This window comes from Halyomorpha halys, unplaced genomic scaffold (assembly GCF_000696795.3).
Source record: "Halyomorpha halys isolate HHAL.00 unplaced genomic scaffold, Hhal_1.1 Scaffold29.1, whole genome shotgun sequence".
In the NCBI taxonomy this organism is placed as follows: Eukaryota; Metazoa; Arthropoda; class Insecta; order Hemiptera; family Pentatomidae; genus Halyomorpha; species Halyomorpha halys.
The window spans coordinates 988,568-1,002,215 of NW_027115892.1; the positions used below are offsets into that span (position 1 = coordinate 988,568).

The 13,648-nt window shown below is 28.8% G+C and overlaps 1 protein-coding gene and 2 long non-coding RNA genes across 4 annotated transcripts; 2 read left to right on the forward strand and 1 right to left on the reverse strand.

The window, feature by feature from the left end:
* The first annotated feature begins 46 nt into the window (after positions 1-46).
* Positions 47-2,264, forward strand: LOC136797140 (uncharacterized). The gene is made up of 3 exons (XR_010844985.1): positions 47-578; positions 738-826; positions 1,836-2,264. It is a non-coding gene; the product is annotated as an uncharacterized lncRNA (long non-coding RNA).
* A 699-nt stretch (positions 2,265-2,963) lies between these two features.
* Positions 2,964-7,774, forward strand: LOC136797134 (uncharacterized). 2 transcript variants are annotated; one of them, XR_010844980.1, is made up of 4 exons: positions 2,964-3,084; positions 6,727-6,891; positions 7,524-7,641; positions 7,756-7,774. It is a non-coding gene; the product is annotated as an uncharacterized lncRNA (long non-coding RNA). The 2 variants fall into 2 exon arrangements; XR_010844979.1 differs by lacking the exon at positions 7,756-7,774 and having other exon boundaries at positions 2,965-3,084; positions 7,524-7,667.
* A 99-nt stretch (positions 7,775-7,873) lies between these two features.
* On the reverse strand, positions 7,874-13,378 carry LOC106684543 (uncharacterized). The gene is made up of 3 exons (XM_014426684.3): positions 12,928-13,378; positions 12,539-12,853; positions 7,874-10,477 (listed from the first exon to the last, which is right to left on the reverse strand). The coding sequence occupies exons 1-3, from the start codon at positions 13,153-13,155 to the stop codon at positions 10,097-10,099; spliced, it is 924 nt and encodes a 307-aa protein (XP_014282170.1). The 5' UTR covers positions 13,156-13,378; the 3' UTR covers positions 7,874-10,096.
* Between the last annotated feature and the right edge of the window lie 270 nt (positions 13,379-13,648).

Below are 13,648 nucleotides of genomic sequence, written 5' to 3' on the forward strand. Positions count from 1 at the left end.
CTGTGTGGCAGATTGTAATATCTATCAATAAATAAATCTATCAATCTATAAAAAATTACCAATTTTATCAGAAAAAAATATTTGAACCAAAAAAGAAAATGTTGAAATTAATTTTGAACTGAAGAACAAACTTTAAAACTCTACAAATCAGAAGTGAAAGACAGAATATTTTCTTATACTTATAAGTTCTTGCAACTAATAATTTATAGATCTCTTAAAAAAAAAAAAAAAAAAAAGATTCAGAAAATTGACATAATGAGTTTTGATCTGAAGTTCCTCATTTACTATCTGCTGGCGGATTTAAAAGCCTTGAAACTATCAAAAAGTAATGAATTTATCAAACTTCAAGATATATACAAGTGCAATATTAAACGCATTTGTATATGATCGAAATGATACTTGTCTACTTACATTGTTTGGTATGGCATTTGCTCCTTCATTTAATAATAGTTGTAACTACGCATGTTTGGACGTCTATGAACCAGTTTGTGGCAAGGAAGTAAAACCAGACGGAATCACCGAGGAACGTACGTTCAGTAACTCCTGTTACATGGGACTGGAAAAAGACTGTCATGGACGTATGTATATATTTAATTGAACTATGTATTTTCTTAAATAGAAAAGTGGAATCAATCGTACATATTATCTTTTGAAATAGACAATTTTAGTATAAATACGATCAATTAATATTATTAAACTCCAATATTTCTAATTAATTCAATCTCATAAATTTTCAGGAAAATTTGAACCCTGCTGCACATCCCAATGGAGCATAAAAACAGCCTGAAAACTGAAAAAGAAAGACAAATTAATTATAAAACTAAATGTAAGTGAAGTATGCTTGAAGTAGTGTTATCAGATTTCCTTGACATTTTTTTCACGGCCAGATTTTATCTTTTTTTTCATTTGAATTAATCGATCATTGCGTTTACTTTTTATGATATTTTAATTATTAGTTTACATAATACAAATAATATTTAGAGGCACTTAAGGAGGATGAGAAAGAAGAAGTTTATATAATACTAACCAATCAAATCAGTACAGTCTGAAAAAATTACAAAATTTTATCTTTAAACTTCTCAAGTGATGATAAAAAGTCATAACATTTAAACAGCCAACTGACTTCATAACTAGAACAGTAAAACTAAAATTTATTTATTAGTTTATTAGTCTACGTATAGCAGAGCTTGGCCAATATTTGCTATTTAATAAACATATTAAACGTTAATAAAAATATTAAATGACTGACTTTGACTTCCGTCAAAACAGCCCTGACGAAGCCCTGCAACGTGGGGCGAAACATTAGCTCAAATAAAATAGTACACCAAAAATATTAAATATATCGATTGATATTTAAAAATAAATATTGAAAAAAAAATTACTGATTTTAAAGTATTGATCGTCAGCTTGTTGCTAAACGGATTCTCTTATTTAATTATTATAATAAAAATATAAAACACATACGTTTCTTTTCTAATAATCAAAAATTGTATCGAAAATAATACAAATAAAAATAAATGTAATTTAATTAAATAATAATATTGAGTAAATACAATTTACAACTTAATTATTATTTAAGGAAAATAACAGTACTATTTACAACAAATTTAAGTATTATACTTAAATTGATTTGAATTACCAAGGTTCTTTTTATTCTCTGCTTGTTCCTGTTCATTATTATTATCACTGTGCATAAATTGTTTTCCGAAATGTTCTAAGCAATGAAAACGTTTGCACTTCAAGAGAATTGAAAATAATTAAACTTAAAATTGAATTGGGTAGTTGTGTTTTTGATAATTCGATTACCTCATAATTTTTTTTTTTATGGTTTGCAGTGTGATGGCTTGATGAGTTCTGGCTTTGAAATAATGTTCATAACTTCTGTTGACGCGTAAGTCAGTTGTTTAATTGAGTTTTAACCTACTCACCAAGGATAGACGAAATCGACCAAGGTCGTGAGGAAACGAATCCTAACAATTAGTTGCTCATCAGGATAAAACCAATAAGCTAGCAAAGGAGGACACAGACGGATTCATTGAGAATGTCCCAGTGTTTTAAACTGAACTAATTTTTCTATCATGCACATTATTCAGAATTGGCGGAATTTTCAAATGTTTTAGGGTTATGAGGTGTAGATAGTTGACCGTAGATTAATGATTGGAAAAGTTTGTCGGGGGGTGTGGTCAGCAAAGAACAACATAAATAAACAAAACCATATTTATTTATTTTATGCCTAGTTTTAGGGTTATGAGGTTGAAAATATATGACAGACATATATTATGGTTTAAAATCTAAACGGTAAAGAGGAATTCATTCTCCTTAAAGTACTTAGTATTAATGAGTATTCTTGTCAGGAATCCCACCCCAATCTCACTTTCCATTTCGTAGGTAGGAACATTCAAATATGTAAAAGTTAACCCAAAAGCATTCCATGGAGGAAATCGAACTTTGAGACTTTTTTACTCCCTGCTACAGTAATAAAACGACTATTCCAAATGAGTGAGTCTGAAGTGCGGTCTTTCCCCTAAATAAAGATTTTTTTCATATCCGTATATTAATAGCAAAGCCCCACAATCAGTCAGGTACATAAATCGTACATTCAAGAGAGAATGACCCAAATAAAAAACAGACAAATGAGCGGTCTTTACAACAACCCCACTTCCATAACCTAGTTATATATATTTTTTCTAAAGTAAAATTTAAATAAATCTAGGAGTTCAATGCATTTTTGTCAGTTAATAATTGAATTAATATTTTTTGAAGGTTTTGAAATAATGGTCGCTATATATGAATACTAGAATAATATTAAATTAATAAAATTGAAATTTTAAAGAGTTTAATTACTATACAACCCCTATTATAGAGTTAGTCCATGGAGAAGGATTGTCTAAAGCATTTAAAATAACTGTGATAAATTTATACTTGAAGTAGGCCGACTGTGATGTACAGAGTGCAGACTGAGTCATGTATTTTATATTACGACTTCAGATAAGGTAGTCGAATGGCACTCTTCCTTCAGTAAAGGCCTTACATTTCCTTCAGCAGCAGTTATGAAGCCATCATTCTTCCTATTTGTCATAATTGGTAAATTGAATCAATTTTTGTTTTTTGTATATGTCATTTCGTGCAAGAAAATATGTGACTAATTATACAATAAGCATTTTTGCAACTGTTGAATGCGAATCCTTTAAATAACAAGATCCTAAGCCATGAATGGTTAAAAATAGAGCAATCTTATTGACCGACAGTTATAAGAACAAAAACTCAATTAACCAGAACTGTATTAGCTGTCATCTTATTTATTTTTTTACCATTATCTTCATTATGCTTAATTTATTTTAAACTTTTATAATTTCCATCGTGTTTCATTGGTGGAATCAATACGTGATTGGTTTTGATGAAATCAATCTGCCCAATGATCCCCCATAGAAAGTGCCCTTAATTTAAAATATTAAACGTTATTTGATTTAAGAAATGTTTTTGAGGTTGAATTTGGTTGTCTTTGTAAATATATTTCAGTAGCCATAGAGCAGAAAAAACTCAACTGGTGCCATATCTAAAGAGGAAATCTAAGGTTTTTAATTATGAGGTGAGGTGGAGTCAGGTTATTCAATAAGAAGATAACGCATGAATCTAGGCTTCAAAAAATTGGACTAAAAACAGAAAGTAGTCGTGTGCAAAAAATGTTTTACTTTATATCTCTGGTTCTAAATGGAAAAATAAGCTCGGCAAGGAATTGCCCCTATTGCAAAACTACAAAATTAAAAAATAACAAAATATAATTTAAATGTTGAAATAAACTTTCCCTTACCACTCTGGAAGGAAAAAATTCAGACAAAGAATTAACAGGTCAGGTAATAACGATACTGCGCATGCGCCCACCTGATTGAGTATTAATAAATCTTATATTCTATGTCTTTTGCAACTCTCCACTATCTTAAACGACTTCATCTGATATATAAATATAAAGATTTCTAAAATTATCTATTTACCAATTACTTCTTCTATTTTCAAACTGGGAAAAACCTTTCTCCTCTAGTTAATTATGAAATTATTTCATGTTTCATATTTGTTCACGACTACTAACAATGAGAGATGGTTAATAATTTAAAATAAACAAAATTAAAGTTACTTTAGAGGGAACTATTTTGAAAAACCGACATTTAAGCCCTGCCAAAACATTTCAATGGAGATAATTAGTTATACCAAGCTGATATTAATGGCCATTTAATTACACATGGTCAAACTGAGTTTATTTAAAATTAGCGTTTGATCTTCCAGGGAACAGCCCTGAAGAAGGCTAGAAACTCTAGCCGAAACGTTGGGACATTAAAATAAGTTAATCGTTTATCATACTTGTGTTTTTCATTGACCGCACCCCCAACCATCTTCTCCTCATTCATCATCCACGGTCAACTATCTCTCATAATTATTAATTAAAATTGTTACAGACGTTTTCGAGAAAATTAAAATTGATTACATAAAGTGGCACTCCTCTGTTGATATCAGAGGTCTTACATTAGCGAAAAAGTTCGTTATTGTACTAGTCTGTTCACAGACCCACCTACAGTACATTTTGGGAGATTTTGTTATTTGGGCTCATAGGACCTCAAAGCATATATTTGGTCAAAATCTCGAATTCGAAATTTTATGATATCCATTCAATGGTTCTGAAGCCTGAAATGAAGGGTGGCTATTTATGTCATATTCTGGTCTACTTTAAATGAATTCACATTAAATTATGAATTATATATCCATGATTCATTCAATAGATATATAATAACCTGCTTAATAATTACCAAGGCCTGGATTATTATGTAGTAAAAAACTGCAGAATATTCTATATAATATGTATTTAAAACCTGTGAAATATATAGTAAAAAAATATAAAATTTAAATATACAATAAGAGAGCTAAAATATACTAATATGTTTACAGAAGATTCTGAATAAAGGAATAAATAGCACAAGAAATTAAAAGTTGATCAAAATTTATAATTTTTTATTTCTCATTTTCATAAACCAAAATTTATAAATAATTAAAATAAATAATAAACAAGAAACCGAGAAATACCTAAATGTATAAGTAAATAAATAAGAAATGTGAAATAATATTTAAAATATGAAAGTTTTAGTTTTAGAACTAAAGATTAAAAATTGTAGGAAGATAGTCCAGGTGGCAGTCAACAAAGATATCAAAATAGTAAAAGAAAACTATTTATTGTTAACCAATTCTTTGGCTCAACTTTGCAGGGCTTCTTTAGAGCCGTCAGATTGAAACATAGTGGATAAATAACAAGTAGTATTATTTTACTATTTTGATACCTTTATTCACTGCCACCTGGACTATCTTCCTATAATCTACTTCATACGGTCAACTATCTTCTTCCAATATAAAAATTTACAAGAACTGAGAGTCCGATTCAGAGATATTATTAACCACTCCATTGTAATCAAATTATTGATCAATATGTTTTCTTAGAGTTATTTCATTCCTCTTAGTAAGAAAATTGAAATTTTGTTTGTTTGAATTTTAGAGGGATGGTGTCATTGGTTAGTAATATGGTTTAAAGTGAGTCCATTTTTAGTAGCCTAAAGATGCCATAAACATCAAAAACCTAATAATATTTATGTTTTATTATAGTTAAAACTTCATCTTAACAAATTTTTAAAACCTAAAATGTTTGGATCCAAAACCTATTTGACAATATTCATAATTTCCTTAGCAATTTTATGGACATTGCTGACAGTGGTTTAATTTCTATAAAAATTTACAACAGTAAATCCCACAATATCATACAGTCCTGGGCCTTTAAAATCGTATCTCCCGAGGATTGACAATTATTTTAGTGTTAATAATTGTTTTCTTCAAATGTTTAGTAGATTACTTGGTCCTACCCGCCTCATATATTGAAATCCAAATGTGGATAATGAAATGGAAATTCTCATATCTTATCCATTTTTTTTATAACATTATAAGGTGAGAAGATGGTTGGGGGGTGCAGTAAAAATATAACACAAATAAGTTGAAATAACTTATTTAATCTCATATTATTAAATATCCATATTCCTTTTCATTATATAACTTCAAAGTTTATTTTATTTCCTTAATTATGTAATTTTTACTTACTCATTCAATTACTTATATACATTTTATTTTCCAATTCTTTCATCACTTTCATTTTATCAATTTCATTCGGTACAATTATTTACTTTATGTCATTCTGTTTATATTTTATTTTTCGTATTCATTAGTTGTTATTTTGTTATTTGTACATAGCCCTGATGAAGGCTAGAAATTCTGGCCGAAATGTTGGCAAGTTATTTCAACTTATTTGTGTTTTATATTGATATAATTCATCCATGTAATAACCATAATCAGAAGCCAACTATAAAATAAATACTTTTGCAAATATTCAATGCAAGCTATTTAGGTATGACACTAAAATAAGTACCATTGGTGGGTATGAGTTTTATATTAATTATATTTCTTCATTCATCATTCATGATGACTAGTAGCAGATTGGTCCCAAAGGAAACAATTAGATGCTAAGAATTGGAAATAGCAGGTTTTACACTAGAAGAGACAATTTTTTTAAGGTTCCACAAATTTTCTGTAGTATCTTATGGTTTACCCAAGAATTCCCTTTTCTAACTGCAGTCATGGCAATCAATTCATTGAATAGTCTTGAATCAACTGAATTAGTAAAATTTTTTACATAAGCAGGAGTGCTGGCACTAGCTTGGATAGGAGAAGCTGCTGACTGTCCAATTAAGTGTCCACCTGATGTTAAATGGCAGTGTGGGCGGGAGCGTCAACCTGATGGTTCCTGGAAGTATGTCACCTTTAGAAGTACATGTTATCTTATCATGCACAACACCTGTTTTGGAGGTAAGCAAACAATTTGATTCAGAAACATTATCCAAATATTTTACAAAAGCTGCCGGATCTGCATCCATAACCTATGGATGTCCGAAAAGAAAAAAAATCTAAACAAGTACTCATGCAAATTAGCATGACAACACACAAGATGTCCTTCGGATCATTGCACATACAATTATTATAGCAAACTAGTTAACAGAGAATTGGCCAACTATAGATCCCAGTCCTTCAATTCCTACCTCTCTTCCCTTCCTACTCATGATAATTTTATCTAGAACATAACTAAAAAAAAAATCCAAACATATTCCCCTTCGATGAGGTGATGACATACACGTGCTTTAGGATCAGATTAGGATTAGAATTAGGATGAAGCTAGAAGGAGAACTAGCCATTCATATTACATACAATCACTCTCTATCCCCTATCCTAACAATAAAAAGGATAAGATTTTAATATCATTACACACAGTGATTGTGAAGAAACTTGTACGAAAAAAAAAAATTAACAAAAAACAACATAACGGATTGAATAAAAACATCTTTCTCAAATTGTTTTTATACATAGTTTAATACTTAAATTTATTCATTTTGGGCTAAAATTAAACCATGTTTTAGATAAATATATTTTATTTTTATTTTAAGGTAATTATGAACTCTGCAGAAATTGATTTCAAAAATTTAGCAGAGACGGATTTTTCAGCAAAGGAGGAAGTTCAAAAGGTGAAGAAAAATGGAAGGGAACAATTGAATATTTCTTGATGTAAATATAATCTTATATTAAAAGTATTAACACAAACGTTCTTTAAAAGCCCTCATATATATTCTGTACACATATATTCAATAATTAATTTTTTTTTTTTTTTTTTTGATCCAGTAGGGACAACCTAATCTCACTATCAGGGGAAAAGAAAAAAAAATTGCTTAAATGACAAAAAAAATAAATAAAAATAAAAACGAAATAAGCAACAATTTTTCAAGTAGTTAATAAATTTATGACTCAATTGTACAAATATATTAAAAATTGTGCTTTAAATATTTTCAAGCTTTTGAATATTGGAGTTTAATAATAAACCAATAGTTAGTATTCACAATTCAATAGAATACACTGCAGTTAAGGAAAATACCAAAGAAATACAATATAAATTTTTTAAAAAATTAATAAATCTATTTTAAATATTGTATTTTTCTTGGTAATTTATATACTTGAGAACAATTTACAATGAAGAATCATAACTATTTTCAGCTTGGGTCTCATTTATCTTATTTCTGGACTTAAAATGATTTCAATCAGAATTTTGACAATATAGGACTCACAGCAAAATGCAGTGTTCAGTAATTAATTAAATTAACTTAATAGTCAATGATTCAATTGAAAAGATATAGTTGCATAATTTCATTTGCCCATGATAAAATCATATTATTTCAGCAATTATTCACTATTAAAAACACTCATGGGAGTTGTAAAAACCAATCTAATTAAACCAATATATCAGATACTCTAAAAATAAAACAAAAAATAAATTGATGGTGATTCATATTTTTTTTTATACATGAAATTCTAATATATTTTTTAAATTATAAGTTAATAAATAAATTATATTTACACAATTATATGATTTAACCATTTTCCGTATGTTACAACTCAATGTGAAACCTATTGAACCAATCTTTACTAAATTTTAATTACATCATTTTTATGGCTTCCGGAAAGTTTAGCAACAATAAAATATACAAATAATGTATAAAGCCGAGGAGTTTGTTTGAATGTGTTATTTTCAGGAACTACCAGTCAGACTTGAAAATTTTATTTTTCATTAGATAGATAAATTATAATGAGTGTAGATAGTTGACTGTAGATTACTGATTGGAGAAGATGGTCGGGGGGTTTTATGATGGCGGTATTTATGTTGTTCTTTGCTGACCGCGCACCCCGACCATCTTCTCCAATCAATAGATAATTTAGATTCATTATATATTCAGTTTTCTGAGAGACTTACTTAAGGCAAATGAATAAATATTAAACCATTGCTAAATGGTGCCTAGATCAATTTTATAAAAATATAAATCAACACCATAACATAAATACAAAACAAATTAGTGCATATGATTTCAATTGAAGGCTTCGAATTTTCTTAATAATAAGGAATATTTGTTAAATGACTAATTGTCATATTAAAATAATTTAATTGAATTCAAAAAGTTCATTTACATTAAAAATGTTAACAAAAAAACTTGTACTTGAATATTATTATTTTTTTATATACATTTACTTCACTCAATCCTCTCCCTGATAACCACATGCCATTGTGAAATGTCACAGAATTCTTTTCAGAGAGACCACACCTGTGGCTAGAACAATGATTAAAAAGGAACATAAATATTTAGTAGTTTATAACCAAATATATTTAAAAAGTGTACAAAGTATGTCACATACAAAATTGTAGATGATACTGCTTTAATTTTAACATCTTTTATTTTTTTTTGTTTCACAAATTCCAATATTTATTTTTTATGATGTTATAAGTGAATGGTTGAGCCAAGGGGTACAAGCAATAATTTTTTTTAATAAGATATTTTTGGCCATCTACTTGTACCTGAACCAAATTTACGCCTAGTATTGATAATATTATGAACTGTAAAGTTGGTTCAGGCATAGTTAGCCAACAAAAATCATACTATTCGCACAATTTTCACTTACACCCGTTGGCTTCTCCAACCCTTAATTAATCGCAGGATTAAAATACTATGCAAACTACTTTTGAAGAAGTCACTAATTAAATAATCTTCTAAACACTAATTTTGAGATAGAGAGAAAAAAAAAAAGGAAAGTTTAAAAATACATATACGTTAATATAAATAAATACATACACTGTATGAATAATTTATCAATGTGGTCCCAGTAATTTAATTATTATCCATTGTCAACAATGGTTTAGTTAAATATAATCTATTAAATAATAGGTACTCATATTTCATTATTTCGTCATCTACGTACAAATCTCAACTTTGTTTAACTCCTTAAAATATGAAAGACAATTTTAGTATTTTACCATAAAATCCTCACATATTATTCTTGAGATTCTAGATAAAATAAATGGTTACAAATATGAAGTAATAAAAAAAATAATAAAAGAAGCTCACAGAGCCTACAAACAGAATGACTAGTCTTAACTACTAGAAGTTATTTTTGGGAACTACCCCTTCTTCGATAGTAGTCAGCTGGACCATTTCACTGGAACGGAAGTAATGTCCAAGGATGGAGCAACTTTAAATAGGAGCCACTTTGCTATAGCACCAAAAGTCATGTTATACTTATTGAGTGTCATCTCATTGAGCACTGGCGCAGGAGGATGGCGAGAAAGTAAGTGAACAGCATAATAATCACTCCAATCCCAGTCATTACGCTCATAAAGCTCACTGAGCAGGTTGTGCACACCTAGCTTCTCAGGCTCACGGTGCGCTATATTAGGTAGCTTCATCAATATTTGCTCGGTGGGAAACTGACCAGCATTGTAGTACCACATCCTTGGCTTGTAGACCCTATATCCCTGAAGCCAAAGTTTAAGAAATCTAGCTTCTTTGTGACCAATTAGTATCTACAAAGAAAATTAACAATATAAATACAAAATAATAATTAAAAGAACTTTAATTGATCATAAAATTAAATAAACTCAAAACGACAGTCTAGGAATTAAGAAACTTATTTCAATAGATTCCAGAACTTAAATTAAAATATTTTCAAACTCACCAAAATCCACATCATAATGCAGTCATTAACAAGTATTAATAGTCAATAAATTAATATTTATTCGAACCTTTAGCTTGAAAAATCAAATCAAAATAACAATATAAAGTCACTAAACCAAAGAAGTTTGAAAAACCAAAATAAAAAAATAAAAAAATAAAAAATGCTTCAATCTCATTCAGTTCATTATAGTTACAGAAACTTATTCAATATAAATGTTAGACACAGAAATTAAAAATTATTTTAGTTTTATCTTACTCTGTTAAATTACTATATGTACATTGCATCCATATAAAGTGAGTGCACCCTGAGATGTCTCAAACATATGCCATAGGTTCTGCAAGCAAGAGTTACTTCCTCAAAATATTAAAAAAAAAGGTTTCAAATCAAAATATAAAATATGCAGTGCATTCCAGTATTTACTTTGCATTGTTTTTTATCATTTCCCTACACAACGGCTCTTTGGATAATTGAGGCCAAAATGTTTTATTTTTTTCAGCCCTAAAAGAATGTCTTTGCAATAAAAGTTTGGAAACCACTGCTATAGACTATACATACATAAATGGGTCATCCAATTTCTTTCAACAAAATTTTCTCTCTAGAGGAATATGTACAAAATAGTGTTTGCATCAGAGCATGACTCATGTTAGAACCTTCAAATGTTGTCATGAAATTTTGATGTGGCCAAGATCAGCATCCAGATTAATGCTGTTTTTTGTTTCCCTCCAAACTATTAATGTTTAAGGCAGACAAGGTTAACAGGATTGTTTTGAATAGTTCATGTTTAGGAATCAGAATATAAACAAGCATGATTGAGGAACAATAATTTTATTTATGAGATATTATTTTATTTAAGAAAGCATTTTCAAAGAAACAAAATTGTTTAATTTAGGATGAAGAATGAATAAAAACAATGATATAGTCAAGATGTGAATTAAAATGTATATATGAGGGTAAAAAATATGGAAAGTGAGATTAATGATGACCACATGAACAAGAAAAAAACTGAGCTGATAAGTATAAAATAAATGAGGGACAATAAATTCATCAATACATTTTAATCATTTCACTCAAAATCGATGTCAATCCCAAAGGAAACTACAGTCGAACATAACCAGATGAAAAGAGAGTTAACCAGAGGAACCAATCATACAATTTTCATCGGATATTTGACCTTCACTTATGTATAAAATGTAAACAGACAATTACATTGTAGATAATGTAAACGGGGCTACCTACTTGTACAAGTTTATAGATGTATTAGCCACTATTTTACAAGCACAGGCACAGTGGCCATCCTGAGGACATTCAGATTAATGATAAACTGACAGTTTGAGACATTATGAAAACAATAAATGAAAAAATTTACACATTTGAGGTCAGAGACAATATTTATGTCCCTTATTTAAAAGGAAAGTGAATACCCTTTTAAATCATCGCTATGAACTGAGATATTGATAAGAACACAATAATACATCTTTCCAGATAATGACCTATACATTGACAATATAAACCTAATAAATAAATATAATAATCAGAAAACTCTAGCTACTGTAACAGAGTCTAATACGGAAGGGTACGGACCAGTAGTAACTAAATTAACCGTAGTTAACATAACTATAACTTGTATAACAAAAGTAATCACAAACAAATCTTCGATAGTTCAAGATGATATATTTTCCTTAAGATATATTAAAATAAAATTCTAAAGTTAAATGAAAGTAATTAATCACAAAAAATATCTTGCCCATTTTATAGATTCTTTTTTTATTGAAAGTCAAAAGTTAAATTACCCATGGATAATGGGACAACTTAAGTATATAATAATTGTTTGCTTAACAGTATTGAAGTAGACTTTATTTAAATCCTGCAATTTAAATTGTATACTTAAGATAATAAATAAACTACTAACCTGATTACCAAGAAAATCATTGTAAGGCCAAGCAACCACCATCTCGTAGTGGAGGAATTTGTCCAATGGCTTTAAGACTAACATATCTGTGTCCAAATAAATTCCACCATGCTCGCTTAATATAGCAATTCGTGCTACATCAGATCTATGATAGACTGAGCTTAGAGGCTGACCAAACACATGAGTTGGAGGGTTAAACTGATGTAGGGAAACTTTTGTTTTAGTTAGATTCGCAAGGGCTTTGATAAGTGTATAGTAATAGTTCTCTTCGAGCACTTGATTACAGTGAATCCATAGGTGGTCAGGTTGTTGTATCTAACATACAATAAACAGAAACAAATATAATATATTAAAATAAAAAGCTTTACATAAATGTTGAAGATAGTTACCTTAATGACAGATGTCATAGACAAAAAAGTGGTGAAATCTATAGAAACTACATCAAAAATCACATAATGAACTAAGTTGGGAATGATGGGGAAGAAATGTCCCTCTTGATTGTCAAAGTAATCAAAGTTAAAATCATCTTTAGGTTCATAAAACAACCAATAAAGAACAGATATTGCAACAAAAAGAATTAAAAAATAAAAAAGTTTTAGCATAAAAAGCATTCTCATTTTTCATAATGTTAAGAGTAAATTTTTTGCAAAGTAGAAATAATCCAAAAATAATGAAATAAAATTAAAAACAAACTATTTTAAGTTAGAAAATGCAAGATTTTTACAAAATACATCTTCTAGTATAAGGTGATTAATCTAAAACTAAGCAGAGATTAGCTTAAACAAATTAAAATTCGAACATAACTAATAACGTTATTTGAATTGATAAACAAACAAATGAATCAGGTGAGGAACAGGTTGCGGCCGTTCACGAAGGAAGGCTATGATATGATGATAGGGGAATGATATCTCTTTGGAATATTAACTAATATATAAGATCCTACGAAGGATTAACTAAAGATGTGTTAGCCTACTAATGATTAGAACATACAAATAGTCAAATGATATCCTCCTACTCAAGAATACATCATTAATTAATTTCACACATAACAGTGGGTAGGTTTATTTCTATTTTTTGTATATTACATTTCTTCTATTTTTGCTTTTCTGA

Coding starts and splice junctions, on each gene's coding strand:
- LOC106684543 (XM_014426684.3), bottom strand. CDS start 13,155: ATGAGAATGCTTTTTATGCTAAAACTTTTTTATTTTTTAATTCTTTTT. Junction 12,854..12,927: donor CTATGACATCTGTCATTAAG/GTAACTATCTTC, acceptor ATTGTATGTTAG/ATACAACAACCTGACCACCT. Junction 10,478..12,538: donor ATGATTTTCTTGGTAATCAG/GTTAGTAGTTTA, acceptor TTTTCTTTGTAG/ATACTAATTGGTCACAAAGA.